This window comes from Channa argus, unplaced genomic scaffold (genome assembly GCF_033026475.1).
Source record: "Channa argus isolate prfri unplaced genomic scaffold, Channa argus male v1.0 Contig023, whole genome shotgun sequence".
Lineage (NCBI taxonomy): Eukaryota > Metazoa > Chordata > Actinopteri > Anabantiformes > Channidae > Channa > Channa argus.
Genome location: NW_027125242.1, coordinates 239,185 through 254,196, shown reverse-complemented (window position 1 = coordinate 254,196; position 15,012 = coordinate 239,185). Strand labels below are relative to the sequence as shown.

The following is a 15,012-nucleotide window of genomic DNA, read 5'->3' as shown; positions in this document are numbered from 1 at the left end:
GTAGGTTTAAACCGTATTTCCTCTTAGGCGTGTCTGTCTCATACTTAGACAGCTTTCACTTCTCCGTTGCTGTTGCAGTCACAGACGATCAGCACACGCGGAGGTGGCGAAAAATCCTGCTAGAGATATGAGTTTCTACAGTGATGCCTCCACTGACGACATGGGCGACGAGATAGAGACTTTGGGGTAAGACCTTGTACTATCTTCTACTATCCACACTTTGACGAGAGACTTTTATAGAGCACATTATGCTACTAGAGTCAGATGACATAGGTTCCTGTACCAGACTTCATACACAAATCATATATTTTATATTATTCTTACGTCTCGACAAACATACACACAATTTATTACAAATTTTAGAGCATTTACAAAACGTAAACTGTCTGAGTAAATTCGGCATTACATCTGCTTTTGAATTTGTTTTTGCTTTTCACAGTCAATTTGAAATAGTTAAGTTACACAATTATCTTTAAATATAGTTTTACTGTTGTTTTAAATAAATTCACATACAAATATAATCAGGAAGTAATTTTTAATTTATGTTTACCAACTAAGGTTTTCCCATAACCCATGCAGCATTAAACAGGCAAGTTCCTAAATGGGAAGGAATGGGAAGATGGGGTGATGCTCCAGTGCAGTAATAGCCTATCTTTGGAAAGGTGGAAGGTAGAAAAACTAGTTTCATAAATGTAGCTGCCAGTACAGTCTACTGTAATTCCAAAAAATACATTAACTACGATTTCTATCTGCATGAAACTAAAAGTGTGTTGTGTGCCGCCTGCTCTTTCATATACCATCAACTGAGCAAGCAAGATATTAGAAACAGCTCTTCACTTAGAGTCACTGCAGAAGCAAACAGGACAGATGGTAGTAACATGTATCAAAAGTGCAGAATTGAAACAGGGATCTTTGGTGCATGTCATTGCAGGGATAATTTTAGTACATGTTTCTTTAGCCAAAGCTATGGTCTTATTGTGGATGTTACTGTGAGCTTCTAATAGTTAATAGTTGGTCCTGAGTTACTTTTCTATCTTTTTTTTTTCTTCTTTTGTTTTACTTATTCTCAGCAACTTTTGCAAATACAAATGAATGCAAATAATGAACTTTCACTTCCACTTTCTGGTTCCCTTGCTCTATTTCACAGTCTAAGGTTTGTTTAACAGCAGAATTTATCCATATAACCTTTCTATGGTCTTTACTGCCAGATTATATTAGGCAACACTTTAAAATAGCATCCAGATGCTTAATGTCAAAAGAAATACAAGTCTGTTAAAAAAAAAAGTATTTTCAGTTATGCTTATTCGTTGCAACAACATTTCAAAGCAAAGTCAAAACCATTTTTTAGCTGATCATTAGCACAACCTATCCTTGACACACTGTTTGGGTTCATACTGGTTCAAACTTACTACTAAACTACAATAAACCTACATTTCATGGGTGCGTATCACCATGTAAAGGCTGAAAGATTGTAATCTCATATCTTATTGTCAAGTTGTTTCAGGGTCCATTAGTTGATATCTGCATTTAGATCTATCAGCAAATAGTGTCGGAAATTGTTGCGACATACATTTGACACCTGTGACACTTAAAATCAGAATCAAAAAACTCTTTATTGCCAGGGGCTGCTGCTGATCACTGGTTGGTGGGGTGTATCATGTTATTGTCTTTGATTGTCTTTCAAAGCGGTAAAACTCATTCAGGCTGTTTGCCAGGTGCTGGTCGTTCACAGAGTGGGGGACTGGGATGTTTTTAGGTCTGCTTGTAGTTAGTGATTGCCTTCAGCCCTTTTCCAGTCAGAGCCAGAGTCGTTGGCTGAGAATTGCTGTTCCATTCTCTCACCATGCGCTGATTTAGCTCTGGTCACCTCCTTGCTAAATCTGTACTTTGGCTCTCTGTATTTGTTTTTGTCCCCACTTCTGAATGCAGCTCTCTCTTTCACTCTTTCTCGGACCTCATCTGTCTGAGATTAGCTGGGAACCAGGATTTGTCATTGTTATAACTCACCCTGGTGCTTGATGGAATTACACTGTCCACACGGAAGTTAATATAGGATGTCACAGTGTCCGTGTACTCATCCAGACTGGTAGTGGCAGACCTAAAAACATCCCAGTCCAAACACTGGTCCCTGACTGGTCTACTTCTTTGATTTCCTCACAGCAGGTTTGCAGAGTTTTAATTTCTGCCTGAATGCTGGAATCAGGTGCATCATAAACATATAATGGTAGTTTTTAAGTATGCATCCAGCATTTTGTCAGTGCACCAATACTTTGGTGTCCTGTACTTTAAGTCCATGTTGCCTGGACACGAGTTTCAATCAGTTCTCCCACAAGCATATCGATGTGGTCACTACAGAATTGAGGTACTAGTTAGTTTTGCATTTATTTTATTGAAGGTGGTACCATTATGACCTATCCCGCCATGCTACAGAGGCACTTCTCTTGTCTAATGGGACTGATGGAAGTTATCTCCTGAGAAACAGTAATGAGGGCCCAGGATGCTTCGCCCTTTCAGTCAGGTGAGTTTGTTATATAAATATTATATTAGATAAGGTGTCAAGACTTTAGAATTGAACATACTTTAAAACAGTAACACAAATGCTGGACCTACAGGTGCACTACTGGAAGTGGTCAAGAACCAAAAGTTGGAACTGAATTAGATTTAAAGATGATTTTACTTGTTCTTCACCAAAAACATTCTATTTTAATTGTTATAGAAAGGTTTTATACACAAGAAGTGCATTAGAGGCTACATAAGATTTTAATATATTTTTATTGTTAGTACAAAAACTCTGCTATTGTATTAGCAAAACAGGGAAAACAGGCAAAACAGAATTTATTTTTTTATGTTTCTTAAATGGTCAGATGATATACTTGATATTCTACAAATCCTTCTACATCAATCCATGTAAAAAATATTTTTTGTGTCTATCCTCAGAAATAGATCATAGATAATTGGAAATGGTTTAGGGGAAAACCTAGGCTGATTAAAAGTGATGGCATCCATCCCACTTTGGATGGTGCAGCTTTCTTATCCAGAAATATGCCTGGCTTTATTAGACAACCAAAAGTATGACAATCCAGAGTTAAGCCTAGAATGCAGAGATCCAGTCCTACATGTCTCTCTGCAGTGTCCTTACAACCTTCACCCCCCCAGAACTCCCAAATACCATATACCCACATATACCTATGTTAACCACGGAAGCATTGGCTCTGATTTGATTTATTCACTTGCTTATACACAGATTGCAAAAGTGAATATTGCATTTTTCTTACATATGCCTGACTACATATACATGCTGTTAAAAGCCTTTACATTAATAAAAGTAAATGCTCTGCTCTGCACTTATATAGCGCTTTTCTACCTATTGGCACTCAAAGCGCTTTACACTGCTTCTTATTTACCCATTCACACTCACAATCACACACACATTCATACACCGATGGGGGAGCTGCTACGCAGCTGGCCAACACTCACCGGGAGCAACTAAGTTGGGGTTCAGTGTCTTGCTCAAGGACACTTCGACATGTGACCGGAGCAGCCGGGGATTGAACCAACAACTGTGAGATTGGTGGACAACCGCTCTACCTTCCTGCGCCACAGTCGAAAGTCTAACATGTCTTGTTGAAAACTGTATCTACACTACGTAATTTAGCTCAATTATTACAGAATCTTCCAGAATAGAATGTTTGCCCAGATTTCTCGGTATGAATTTTAACAGCTTTGAAAGTACAAAGTAACATTAAATGTTGTTTGTGATCTGACACACAGGGCTAAGGATTCAGTCAAGCATTTTCAGGTGACACGCAAAGAAAACAGCTATGTGTTTGGGTTTAATGAGTTTGCAACCCTCCAAGACTTTGTCAGCCACTTTGCTAACCAGCCTCTCCTTGGCAGTGACACAGGTATGCAGAACTTAACATTTTCACTTAACAAACTTGTACAGTCGAATTACACATCTTTTGGCTTTCTGTATATAGTGTCTTACATCATTACATCAGATATTTGCACATTTTCAGAGTTCAGAGTGAAGCTGTAATGGAACTCCCTGATTCCATTACAAATTGAACAAATGTAGAAAAGGCTTTAAATGGTCAGAGGAAAGGTTCAAATCTAAAACGTGATTGAAAAAAGCTCACAAAGTTTTAAAGTAAAAAGCAAAAACCTTTTTCAATTCAAACTCAAAGGGAGCCAGTGCACATGTACAAGAATGATGTGATCTACTTGCAAAGTGTTTCTCAAAACACTAATGACAACATTTTGTGTGAGCTAGAGGTGAGACATGGAATTATGACTGCAACTGGTCTGTGGAGTTACAGAGAGTAAATCTCAGTCAGTAGAAACTAGTATTTTGAGTTGTGACAACCTGTGAGTGTAGCTCATGCACAGCCTCACATATCTTCTCACAGAGCCCTGACCAAAGCAGTGCTTTAATTGTGTAACCCCAACCCATAATCCAAAAGGTTTTTGCTGGCTTACCTAGAAGGTGTGTCAAATTCAGTGGTGAAGCTAAAGAGACCATGAAAAATGTAGCTTATAACTTCTCCCCATCAGAACTTTACAGTCAAACTGTGTACTGAACTCAACAACTGCATCTGCATCTGAATTACAGACATCAGGTTCGCCCAGCCTGGAGCCCTTTAACCCTAGATGTAACAGCCCCATGTAAACACTTTATTGGTTCTGAAATCTTGTCCTGACTAGAGTAACATTATATCTGCCATAAAAATGTTTTATAAATCCTCTGAATAATCTCAGTCATATGTCAGATCACACTATATGTCCCCTAAAATGCCTAGGGCATTGTGATAATTTCACTTACTATTTCAAGTGGAACAATACAACAGTACTCACACATCAATTGTGTGGTTGGAAGTTATCTTTTCTTCTTTGTGTTAATGTCAGGTAGTCAACCCTGTAAGCTCTCCTTTGCCTCTGTACCAGGAACCCTCATTGTCCTAAAGTGTCCATATCCATGGCGTGTGGAGGAGCCGTCCATCTATGAGTCTGTAAGAGTCCACACAGCTATACAGACTGGCCGAACAGAAAATGATCTTGTTGCAAATGCACCATCGGTATGTACGTCTAAAACCATGAGCCTAAATTTAAAAAAGATAGATTTTGACCTAATTGTGCAATAATTTCTCTTACTATTCAAATCATGTTGCTGCTAACACAAATCATGCTGTTTCAGCTGGGGACAAAGGAAGGCTATCTGGTGAAACAAGGAGCATTTGTAAAGGTGAGTGCAGTGGCACTGTGCGGGAGTTCCCTCTTCAAACAAATTTTTACAAAAAAATGCGTCTTCATTGTTTAGAAGTTCGAAGTGTGATCTAACTAAAGTGAAGCAACACTCATTTAGTGACATGAGTATAATAATAAATACAGCTTTATCTTCATCTGGCGGCTATATCTGGGTCCACTGTCCAAAGAACCTTGATCAGGAATGGTCTTTGTGGAAGGATAGCCCCCAAGAAATTACTTTATTAGTTACTTAAATATTTTCATATATTAAAAATATAAAAATATATTTTTTATAAAATTTATAATACAGTTGTGGCTGGGCGGCATGGTGATGGAGTGGTTAGCTCTGCCTCTCGCCCTATGACAGCTGGGATAGGATCTAGCCCTTCCAAGACCCTACACAGGATAAGCAGTTACAGATAATGGATGGATGGATGTTGTGGCTGATCTTTATATATACACATAACATGTAGACAACAAAAATAAAAAAAATACATCCTTGCTGGACTTCTTACAGTCTGTGAAACAGTTTCCTTGATCTTCTACTCCTGTAGTTGTGCAGTGAATCTGATTTCATCTTCTCAAGACCGTTTAAGACATTCTAAATGCAATGTTACTTTACCTTTAACTTTGTAACATTGTTTTGGCTCTAAGTACAAGCCCAATAAAGGCTGGGGTCTACCATATCAGGCAGGACTCTTGGTGCAGGCTGTGCAAATCTGTCCCTGAGACAATCCAGCAAATAACAGCAAGGTTCAAGATGCTAGCAGGCAGGGCATACATGGAGCGCCCTAATCAAGTGGCTAGCATACAGAAACATCAGGAACTCCCTAAGTCAAAATGGGACACACCCCCAAAGGTAGTTAAGAATGACAGAGGTAAATCCTGTGGGACTTCCAGATGCAGACAGACAAACTGGTAAATGTTAACCAGCCCGCATAGTTATTGTGGACAAGCAGGAGAACGAGGCTCAAGTGGTAGATTTAGCAATCCTAAGCTGAAACAACATCAGAAAGAAGAAACACGAGAAGCTTGAGAAATACCAAGCGCTGAAAGAGGAGTTAGAAAAGGTGTGGAAGGTGAAGGCAGAAGTGGTACCTATGGTAATAGGAACACAGAGGGCTGTGAGCCCCAAACTGGGAGAATGGATCCAGCAGATTCCAGGAACAACATCTGTGATCTCTGTCCAGAATTGTGCAGTCCTAGGAACAGCGAAGATACTGTGCAGGACCATCAAGTTCCTTTCTGCTTTCTGCTCTTTCTTGCACTTGCATCTCGTGAACTGTGAAAACTTTTCCGATAGGACTTTGCTTTGATGTTTTCTCCTTGACTTAGATTTTTGCTGCCTTGTACCTCACATGTAAGTCGCTTTGGATAAAAGCGTCTGCTAAATGACTAAATGTAAATGTAAATGTAAGTTCCGAGGCCTCTGGTAGAGGATCCAAGCTTGAATGGAGGAATGAGACTGCCCCAAATGAAGGGGCGAGCGGGGAATTATTTTAATATTTAATTATAGCATTGCTAAAACACCAAATTAAGACGTTTGAAAAGTACTATGTCTTTGTATTGTTTGCAGAACTGGAAACAGAGGTGGTTCACACTGAACAGATATGAACTCAAATACTTCAGAGACAAAATAGTGAGTTTCTTTTCAACTGTTCAAGTATGTCTTTTATATACTATTTCACAACTTCACTTTGGGAGTTTGGATTGCAGAACAACAATGCTATTACATTTCAGCTGCTTGTAGTCACACCCAACAAACCATAGTTTGTTTTCTTGTAGTGTATATGTAAGCTGTATTGTGTGTCTCTGCAGTGTGAGGAGCCCATTCGAACCCTGGACCTGAAAGCCTGTTCTGCAGTTCAGTTTGACTATTCTCAAGACAGGGTAAACTGTTTCTGGTAAGTAACAGAAAGTGACAGTAGTAAGTAATAGCCAGTGGTTGGTTGGTCTGCAAAGCAACGAAGGTATATTTTCTGAATACAGAGGAGGTTGGACTTTTAAGGCCAAACCACAAATCCATTTCAAAAGGAGTTAAACACTGGTAAACTGGACTATTTTAAAGACAGTGAAGTACTGTAAATTAAAAGAAATTTACCCAGTGGGTCAGCATGGGCACTCTGAGCAGTCTGTAGCTACACAGCCCCATGCACAGATAAATGTGATACACTGTATGCAGAAGTACACAAACTACTAAAGAAACTATGCTAAAAAAGTCTAAAACAATTCACTTCAAACCAATAATGAAAGTAAAAGCACTAAGCAGATTATCTATATTTGTGAGTCCTCTATGTATTTATATAGTATACTATGTATTTTAATTCAATTTAATTCAACTTTCTTTATATAGCGCCAATTCACAACAAAGTCATCTCAATGCACTTTACAAAATGAAGTCCAGACTACAAAAGTATATAGAGGCAACCCAACAAATTCCCATTGAGCAAGCCCTAGGCAACAGTGAAGTGGAAAAACTCCCTTTAATGGAAGAAACCTCAGGCAGAACAGGCTCAGGGTGGACGACCATCTACCTTGACCAGTTTGTGTGAGTGGAAAGTGGAGAAAGAAAAGAAAAGAGCAACAAAAGCAACAACAGTTTAAACAGTACTTATCACGGTAATTAACTGGAGTTGATTAACCCATAATAGTACATCAGCATTTATTTATTTATTTCCCTTTCAGGTGTCTCCTTTCAGGGGTCGCCACAGCGAATCATGTGCCTCCATCTAACCCTGTCCTCTGCATCCTCTTCACTCACACCAACTAACTTCATGTCCTCTCTCTACATCCATAAATCTCCTCTTTGTTCTTCCTCTAGACCTCCTGCCTGGCAGCTCCAACCTCAGCATCCTTCTACCGATATATTCACAGTCTTTCAACTGAACATGTCCAAACCACCTCAATCTGTCCTCTCTGACTTTATCTCCAAAACATCTAACATGAGCTGTCCCTCTGATGTCCTCATTCCCGATCCTGTCCATCCTCGTCACTCCCAAAGAGAACCTCAACATCTTAAGCTCTGCTAACTCCAGCTCTGCCTCCTTTTCTTCAGTGCCACTGTCTCGATGAACAACATCGCTGGTCTCACCACCATCTTGAACAACTTTCCTTTCATTCTCGCTGATACTCTTTTATCACACAACACACCTGACACTTTTTTCCACCCGTTCCAACCTGCCTGCACTCGCCTCTTCACCTCTTTTCCACACTCACCGTTGCTCTGAACCGTTGACCCTAAGTACTTAAAGTCCTGCACGTTCTTCACCTCAGCTCCCTGTAACCTCACCGTTCCACCTGGGTCCCTCTCATTCACACCCACCTCCACCTTTAACTCCTCTGTCACACCTACAGCACCTCACCACTGTCTTACAGCTCTCATACATGTCCTGCACCACTCTAACATACTTCTCTGTCACTCCAGACGTCCTCATACAATACCACAGCTCCTCTCTCGGCACCCTGTCATACGCTTTTTCTAAATCTACGAAGACACAATGCAACTCCCTATGTACTCTCTGTACTTCTCCATCAGCATCCTCAAAGCAAATACTGCATCTGTTGGACTCTTTCTAGGCATGAAACTATATTGCTAATCTTCACTTTCACTTGCTGAGCTAACTTCAATTATAACCTCATCTAAACTAACAACCTGTCTGCTAGACCCTATTCCAACTAAGCTGCTCAAGGAAGCTTTACCCTTAATAGATACATTCATATTAGATATCATCAATCTATCTTTAGAAACAGGCTATGTACCACAGGCCTATAAGGTAGCTGTAATTAAACCATTACTTAAAAAACCCTGTCTTGACCCAGGTGTTTTAGCCAATTACAGACCAATATCTAATCTCCCCTTTATTTCTAAAATAATTGAAAAAGTGGTTGCAAAACAATTATGTGATCACCTTCATAGGAATAATTTGTATGAAGACTTTCAGTCAGGATTTAGAGTTCATCATAGTACAGAAACAGCACTGGTAAAAGTCACCAACGATCTTCTCATGGCCTCAGATAATGGACTCATCTCTATACTTGTTCTGTTAGATCTTAGTGCTGCATTTGATACCATTGATCATAACATTTTATTACAGAGACTGGAACATGAAATTGGGATTAAAGGAACTGAACTAGGTTGGTTTAAATCTTATCTATCTGATAGATTTCAATTTGTTCATGTTAATGATGAATCCTCCAATGCACACAAAGGTTAGCTATGGAGTTCACCAAGGCTCTGTGTTAGGACCAATACTTTTTACTTTATATATGTCTCCTTTAGGCAACATTATTAGAAAGCACATTGCTATGCTGAACCATTGCTGAACCAGATGAAAAAAATAAGTCCCACAATTGTTTACTTTTAAACTCAGACAAAACTGAAGACATAGTATTTGTGCCCAAAAATCTCAGAAATATGATGTCCAACCATATCATTACTCTAGGTGGCATAAGTCTGGCCTCCAGTACTACTGCAAGGAACCTTGGATTTATTTTTGACCAGGATTTGTCCTTTACCTCACATATAAAACAAATCTCTAGAACAGCCTTCTTCCATCTACAGAACATTAAAATTAGGAGCATCCTGTCTCAAAGTGATGCCAATCCTGCAGCAAGAGTGCTGACGAAAATTTGCAAGAGAGATCATATTTCACCTTCACTAGCTTCTCTCCATTGGCTTCCCATTAAATCTAGAATAGAATTTAAAACCCTGCTTCTTACATATAAATCTCTAAACTAGGGGTGCCCACACTCTTTTTTGGCTTCTGAGCTACTCACAAAATGACCAAGCCAAAATGATCTATCTACGAGAAAAATACAAAACATATATCAATTTATGAGTATATTGAGAATTCTTTATTTGCATAATATATGTTAGTGTAGCTTGCATAACTACATGAACCCATACTGCACAATACAACTCTTTTCTAATTTTTTTTGTCATTACCTTACTCTGATGACTTACACTGGATAGAATTAGCCAGGGATGCAGAGTCCGGAGGCTATCTCGCTAGCTTGCTAGAGATTTGCAGCACTTAGCGCCGTTGTATGCATGCGCGGTGACTCGTGTGCCAGAAAAAGTCAGATGTCAGACTGGCTGCCCTGTACTTCAATCAAGTGACAAATTTCACGGTTAGGATGATGGCCTGACGTCTACTTTGTTAATTCAATGCAATCTACCCACACTATCTTTGCAATCGACCGGTAGATCTCGATCAACATTTTGGGCACCATTGCTCTAAATGGTCAAGCTCCATCATATATAAATTACCTCATAGTTCCATATCATCCCAGTAGACCACTTCGCTCTCAGAATGCAGGCCTACTTGTGGTTCCCAGAATTTCCAAATTTAGAATCGGTGGCAGAGCCTTTAGCTATCAAGCTCTTCTCCTGTGGAACCAGCTCCCACAGGGAATTCGGGAAGCAGACACCCTCTCTACTTTTAAGTCTAGGCTTAAAACCTTCCTCTTTAAAAAAAAGCTTATAGTTAGTTATAATCATGCCATTATAGGCACCCCCGATGCACTGAGGTACCTTCCTCCTCTTGACCCTCTCTCCTCTCACCCCACAATTGTCACCACTGTATGACATTAACTTTGTCTTTTTTTTTCTTTCGTAGTTGCCTTTCTCCCTCTCTGCCTCCCTCTCTCTGTTACTTTCTTCAGAGACGTGTTTTCTACTGCACAGTTAATGATCTTACCAACCTGCCCCATGTTTTTTTTTTTTTCTTTTTTGTTGCTCTGTCCTTTTCTCTCTTCACTTTCCACTCACCCCAACTGGTCAAGGCAGATGGCCACCCACCCTAATCCTGGTTCTGCTGGAGGTTTCTTCTGTTAAAGAGAGTATTTCTCTCCACCCTTTGCTTTGGGCTTGCTCAAGGGGGGATTGTTGGGTTCTCTCTATACATCTATATAGTATTGACTTTATTTTGTAAACTGCTTTGAGATGACTTTGTTGTTAATTGGCGCTATATAAATAAAGTTCAATTAAATTTAAAAATAACCAGACATATTAGTAGCAACAGTGCAGGCTAAGGGCACAGCAAATGTTTATCTGAGATATACTTCCCCATGGCACAAAACATTTGTCTTAAAAAGGAGAAGTTTGAGCAGTTAAATAACTGAACAAGGCAGAGAACGACAAGTACATATGAGCTAAAGCTGAGCTGTGGCATTACAGAGGTGACAACACTGAACCACTATTTACACATTTCAGTTGTCAGTCCAAACAGGAAGTACTGATTTTGACTTTGATTTGGTTATTTTATCTTGAAGTTATGTGATCATATTTTTTCCCTCTGGCAAACAATGTTTATTAAAATTATAGATCAAGCTTTATAAATTCAGCAAAATCAAGGCATTTATATTCAAAACACTTTGTTGAAAGTGTTTTGAATATAATAAGTATTTTTAAAGCTATTATACTTGGTAAATGGTAAATAGTCACTTATATAGAGCTTTTATCCAAAGCACTTTACAATGTAGGTTCCCTTTCACCCATTCACAAACACACCGATGGCAGTGGCTGCCATGCAAGGTGCTCACCTGACCCAGCGGGAGCAACTTGGGGTTCAGTGTCCTCCCCAGGGACTCTTGACTTGTAGCCGGGATTGAACCACTGACCCTGTGGTCCATGGTCAACTGCCTTACCAACTGAGCTACAGCTGCGCGAGCTTACATTCCCTTTATTTGAAATGGCAAAAAGGGTAAAACATAATATTTATTTGGTAATTTACTAGTATTAATGTTCTTTTATCAGAAATTAATTAAAGTAAACTTTTAATTAATTTACCAATGAGGATGCAAACCCCTTACAATGAAAATGCATGTAGTGGGTTGCAATCTTAACCCTAAACCTAGCATAATAATAGTAGTGCTAATACAAATGTTCTTTCATCATCAGAAGTAACAAAAATTATCAAATAGTGTATAAATGTAAATAATGAAAATTAAATTAGCGCAAAATATTGCATCCCCCTTGATAAATAACAGTAAACTTCAATTAATATCAGTACTAGCTAATTGTTTAGTAAATATTACATTGATTAAAAAATAAATAGTTTTTTTTTTTCAAAATGAGGAGATGCAAACATTTGCATCCAGCCATATGTGTTTGAGATCTACATACACAATATCAGGTACTATTACCTACTTTTTAATCAGAGTACGCTGGGATAGCTGAACTGGATCTCTTAATGGCCAGTATGGATAAGAAAACCTTACCATACAAAACCTTTTTTTTTATCATTCACGTGGGCTAAAGTTTGTAAGATAAATGAAAAATATTGAACCTAATATTTGAAGTTTCTGAGAAGTGACAGATAAGGAAACTTTAAAACCATAAGATGAAATCAAGAAACTGCATTTGAGTCATGGACTGCATCTTATTACTAAAATGTGTTATGCAACACAATGTGTTGTTACTGTTATACTGTGGACTAACAGTTATAACTAGCAGACAAGAAGGAAGAAGCAAATGTTTGGTTCGTGTCCACTTTTTGATTCCACAGACACAACTTTACAGTAATTCACTATTCTTTCTGTCTTTCCCTCCAATTACTCTGTGTCACAGCTTGGTGTTTCCTGAAAGAACATTTTATCTCTGTGCAAAGACGGGTGTGGAGGCAGACGAATGGATCAAGATCCTGAGATGGAAATTGGTAAGTTTCCTTAGACTGCGTTACACAGTTCATATCAAAGTGAAGCAAAAGGGGAAAACTGGATATATGGGAACGTCCTGACTGCCAGTTGTTGAAAAGCATTTTCTGAAACACAGGAAATCCCCAGCTGAGGCAATTTAAGGGAAGGTTGGTGATTACAACAGTTCACAGTCATTAATGGTAAATGGTCTGCACTAATATAGCACTCTTCTACCCATTGGCACTCAAAGCGCTTTACACTGCTTCTCATTCACCCATTCGCACTCATAATCACACACACTCATACACCGATGGGGTGTATAACTCAAAAGGAGGATTGTTGTATAAAGAAAATCAAAGTGGGTAATTTCTCAAATAGCTTGTGTAATTTAACCTACTTCCTTCTTACTACAAAATGCCATTTTACTGCAAATAGTAAATGTTGTGGCAAAAACTGTAAGGCAAGTTTTTGTAGGCAAAAAGGACAAAAGGCAACTCACAGTCTTGGTTATGGTGAGTTTAATCAGAAAAACAGAGAAACATGCAGACCAGAACAGAACTACACTCGAATGGGCCAAATCAGATTTGACCCCACTGTGTAGGTTGTTCAGCCTTTTAAACAATAACTCAGCAGCTGGGTTACACATGTGGTCAAGAGTCTAATTAGCAAGTTCTTGTCACTTTGTCCTTTATTTTCCATGTCTTTTAAGTCCTTGAGACTGATCAAGGATTCCTGCTGGGAAGCAAATGTTCAGATGTAGGTAGTTTTATGGTTGGTGCCTAGCTAATACACTTCTTTGTGGAGCCAGAGACAGGATGTCTTACTAGATTTTCCCTCACAGTAAATACCTGGATTCTTCAACAGCTGATTCAATCAGAAGTACCTTGTAGTACAAACATTTGTTTGAAGCTGTGTAGGTGGTGACTGATTACTTGAACAAGCTTAGCTGTACTCTTTGATGAGACAGTAGCACACCTCAAATCCATGCTGGTTTGGTCCTGTACTTGCCAGATCTGGTATGAACTGAAGGTACACAAAATGCAAACTACACACCCATTAAGTAATGACCACTGCAGTGAAATAAAGTCAGCTGTGATAGATGCTGTGATACATTGGCTTTCTGACACCCATTGGTCACAGCCAGCAATATATTTTTACCATGCTGACTCATGTTTACCAACAAGAACACCACCAGGCGGTATTGTAGCTTATAATTTGAATTTCGATTAGCTGATTTCACTCATTTGCAACTTAAGTTTTTGCCGTCTGCAGTAACACTTACTGTTTGTACAGTCACAGATAAAAAAAGGTCGATGACTTCTTTTACTGCGGATGCAGGAGATGGCCAGAAGCTACATCTTCAGAAAGAGCGGTATAACATTGGATGGACAATAAAGAACATTGTTAAAATCTGAAGATTGGAGCTCCACCGACATATTTCCAAGTGGACTGACTGTAGGCTAACAGCTTGGAATTGGATGTAATGAATAACTCTCTTAAAGTGCAAAGACAATTACTGTCTCTTTTAAAAGTGCTTGGAAACTGCTTTTCTTTCCAAAAATTGTATGCTTAACATGGACATTTGCTTTAGCAGTTATATCATCCATGCCAGTATTCTCTTAAACTAATAATGTTCTCACACTTAGTACAGAGCATAACAGCACAGCTCTGATGCTTTTGGACAACAATAGAACTCTATGACACAGAGGATGAAGATCTATCACGTTTGGTACACATACGGTATTGAAAGCATCAGTTCAGTGTTTGAGTCTATAAACAGGATCTGAATAGGAAAAGATTTGCAGCATATTTTTATCTGTCTCCTTTAATAACTGCAAAACATGTTTTTTGTCCTGTGGCAAAAAGCCTATTCTGTAATAATATAAATACAGTACATTTATAGTCAGTGTGACATTGATTTACTTCACATATGCTATTAGAATTGAAATACAATACAGCATGCCCAGTCTGATGACTTGTATTCTTACCCGTTTCCATGCAGTATCACTCAAATTATCACTCAGTTATTGATGTTAAGTAGTGCATGAGAAATTATGAAGTCATATACTTTTTTAAAACCAGCTAATTATTAAATTGTTCTGCAATGACTCCTCCAAAATGCTTTTGCAT

General features: G+C 38.8%; 1 protein-coding gene across 1 annotated transcript; it reads left to right on the top strand.

Moving 5' to 3' along the window:
• The first annotated feature begins 29 nt into the window (after positions 1–29).
• Positions 30–14,990, top strand: dapp1 (dual adaptor of phosphotyrosine and 3-phosphoinositides). Its single transcript, XM_067495502.1, has 9 exons — positions 30–186; positions 2,396–2,518; positions 3,772–3,905; positions 4,945–5,075; positions 5,195–5,242; positions 6,821–6,883; positions 7,063–7,148; positions 12,815–12,902; positions 14,176–14,990. Exons 1-9 carry the CDS (start codon positions 128–130, stop codon positions 14,197–14,199), a joined length of 756 nt encoding a protein of 251 aa, XP_067351603.1. The 5' UTR covers positions 30–127; the 3' UTR covers positions 14,200–14,990.
• Positions 14,991–15,012: the final 22 nt, after the last annotated feature.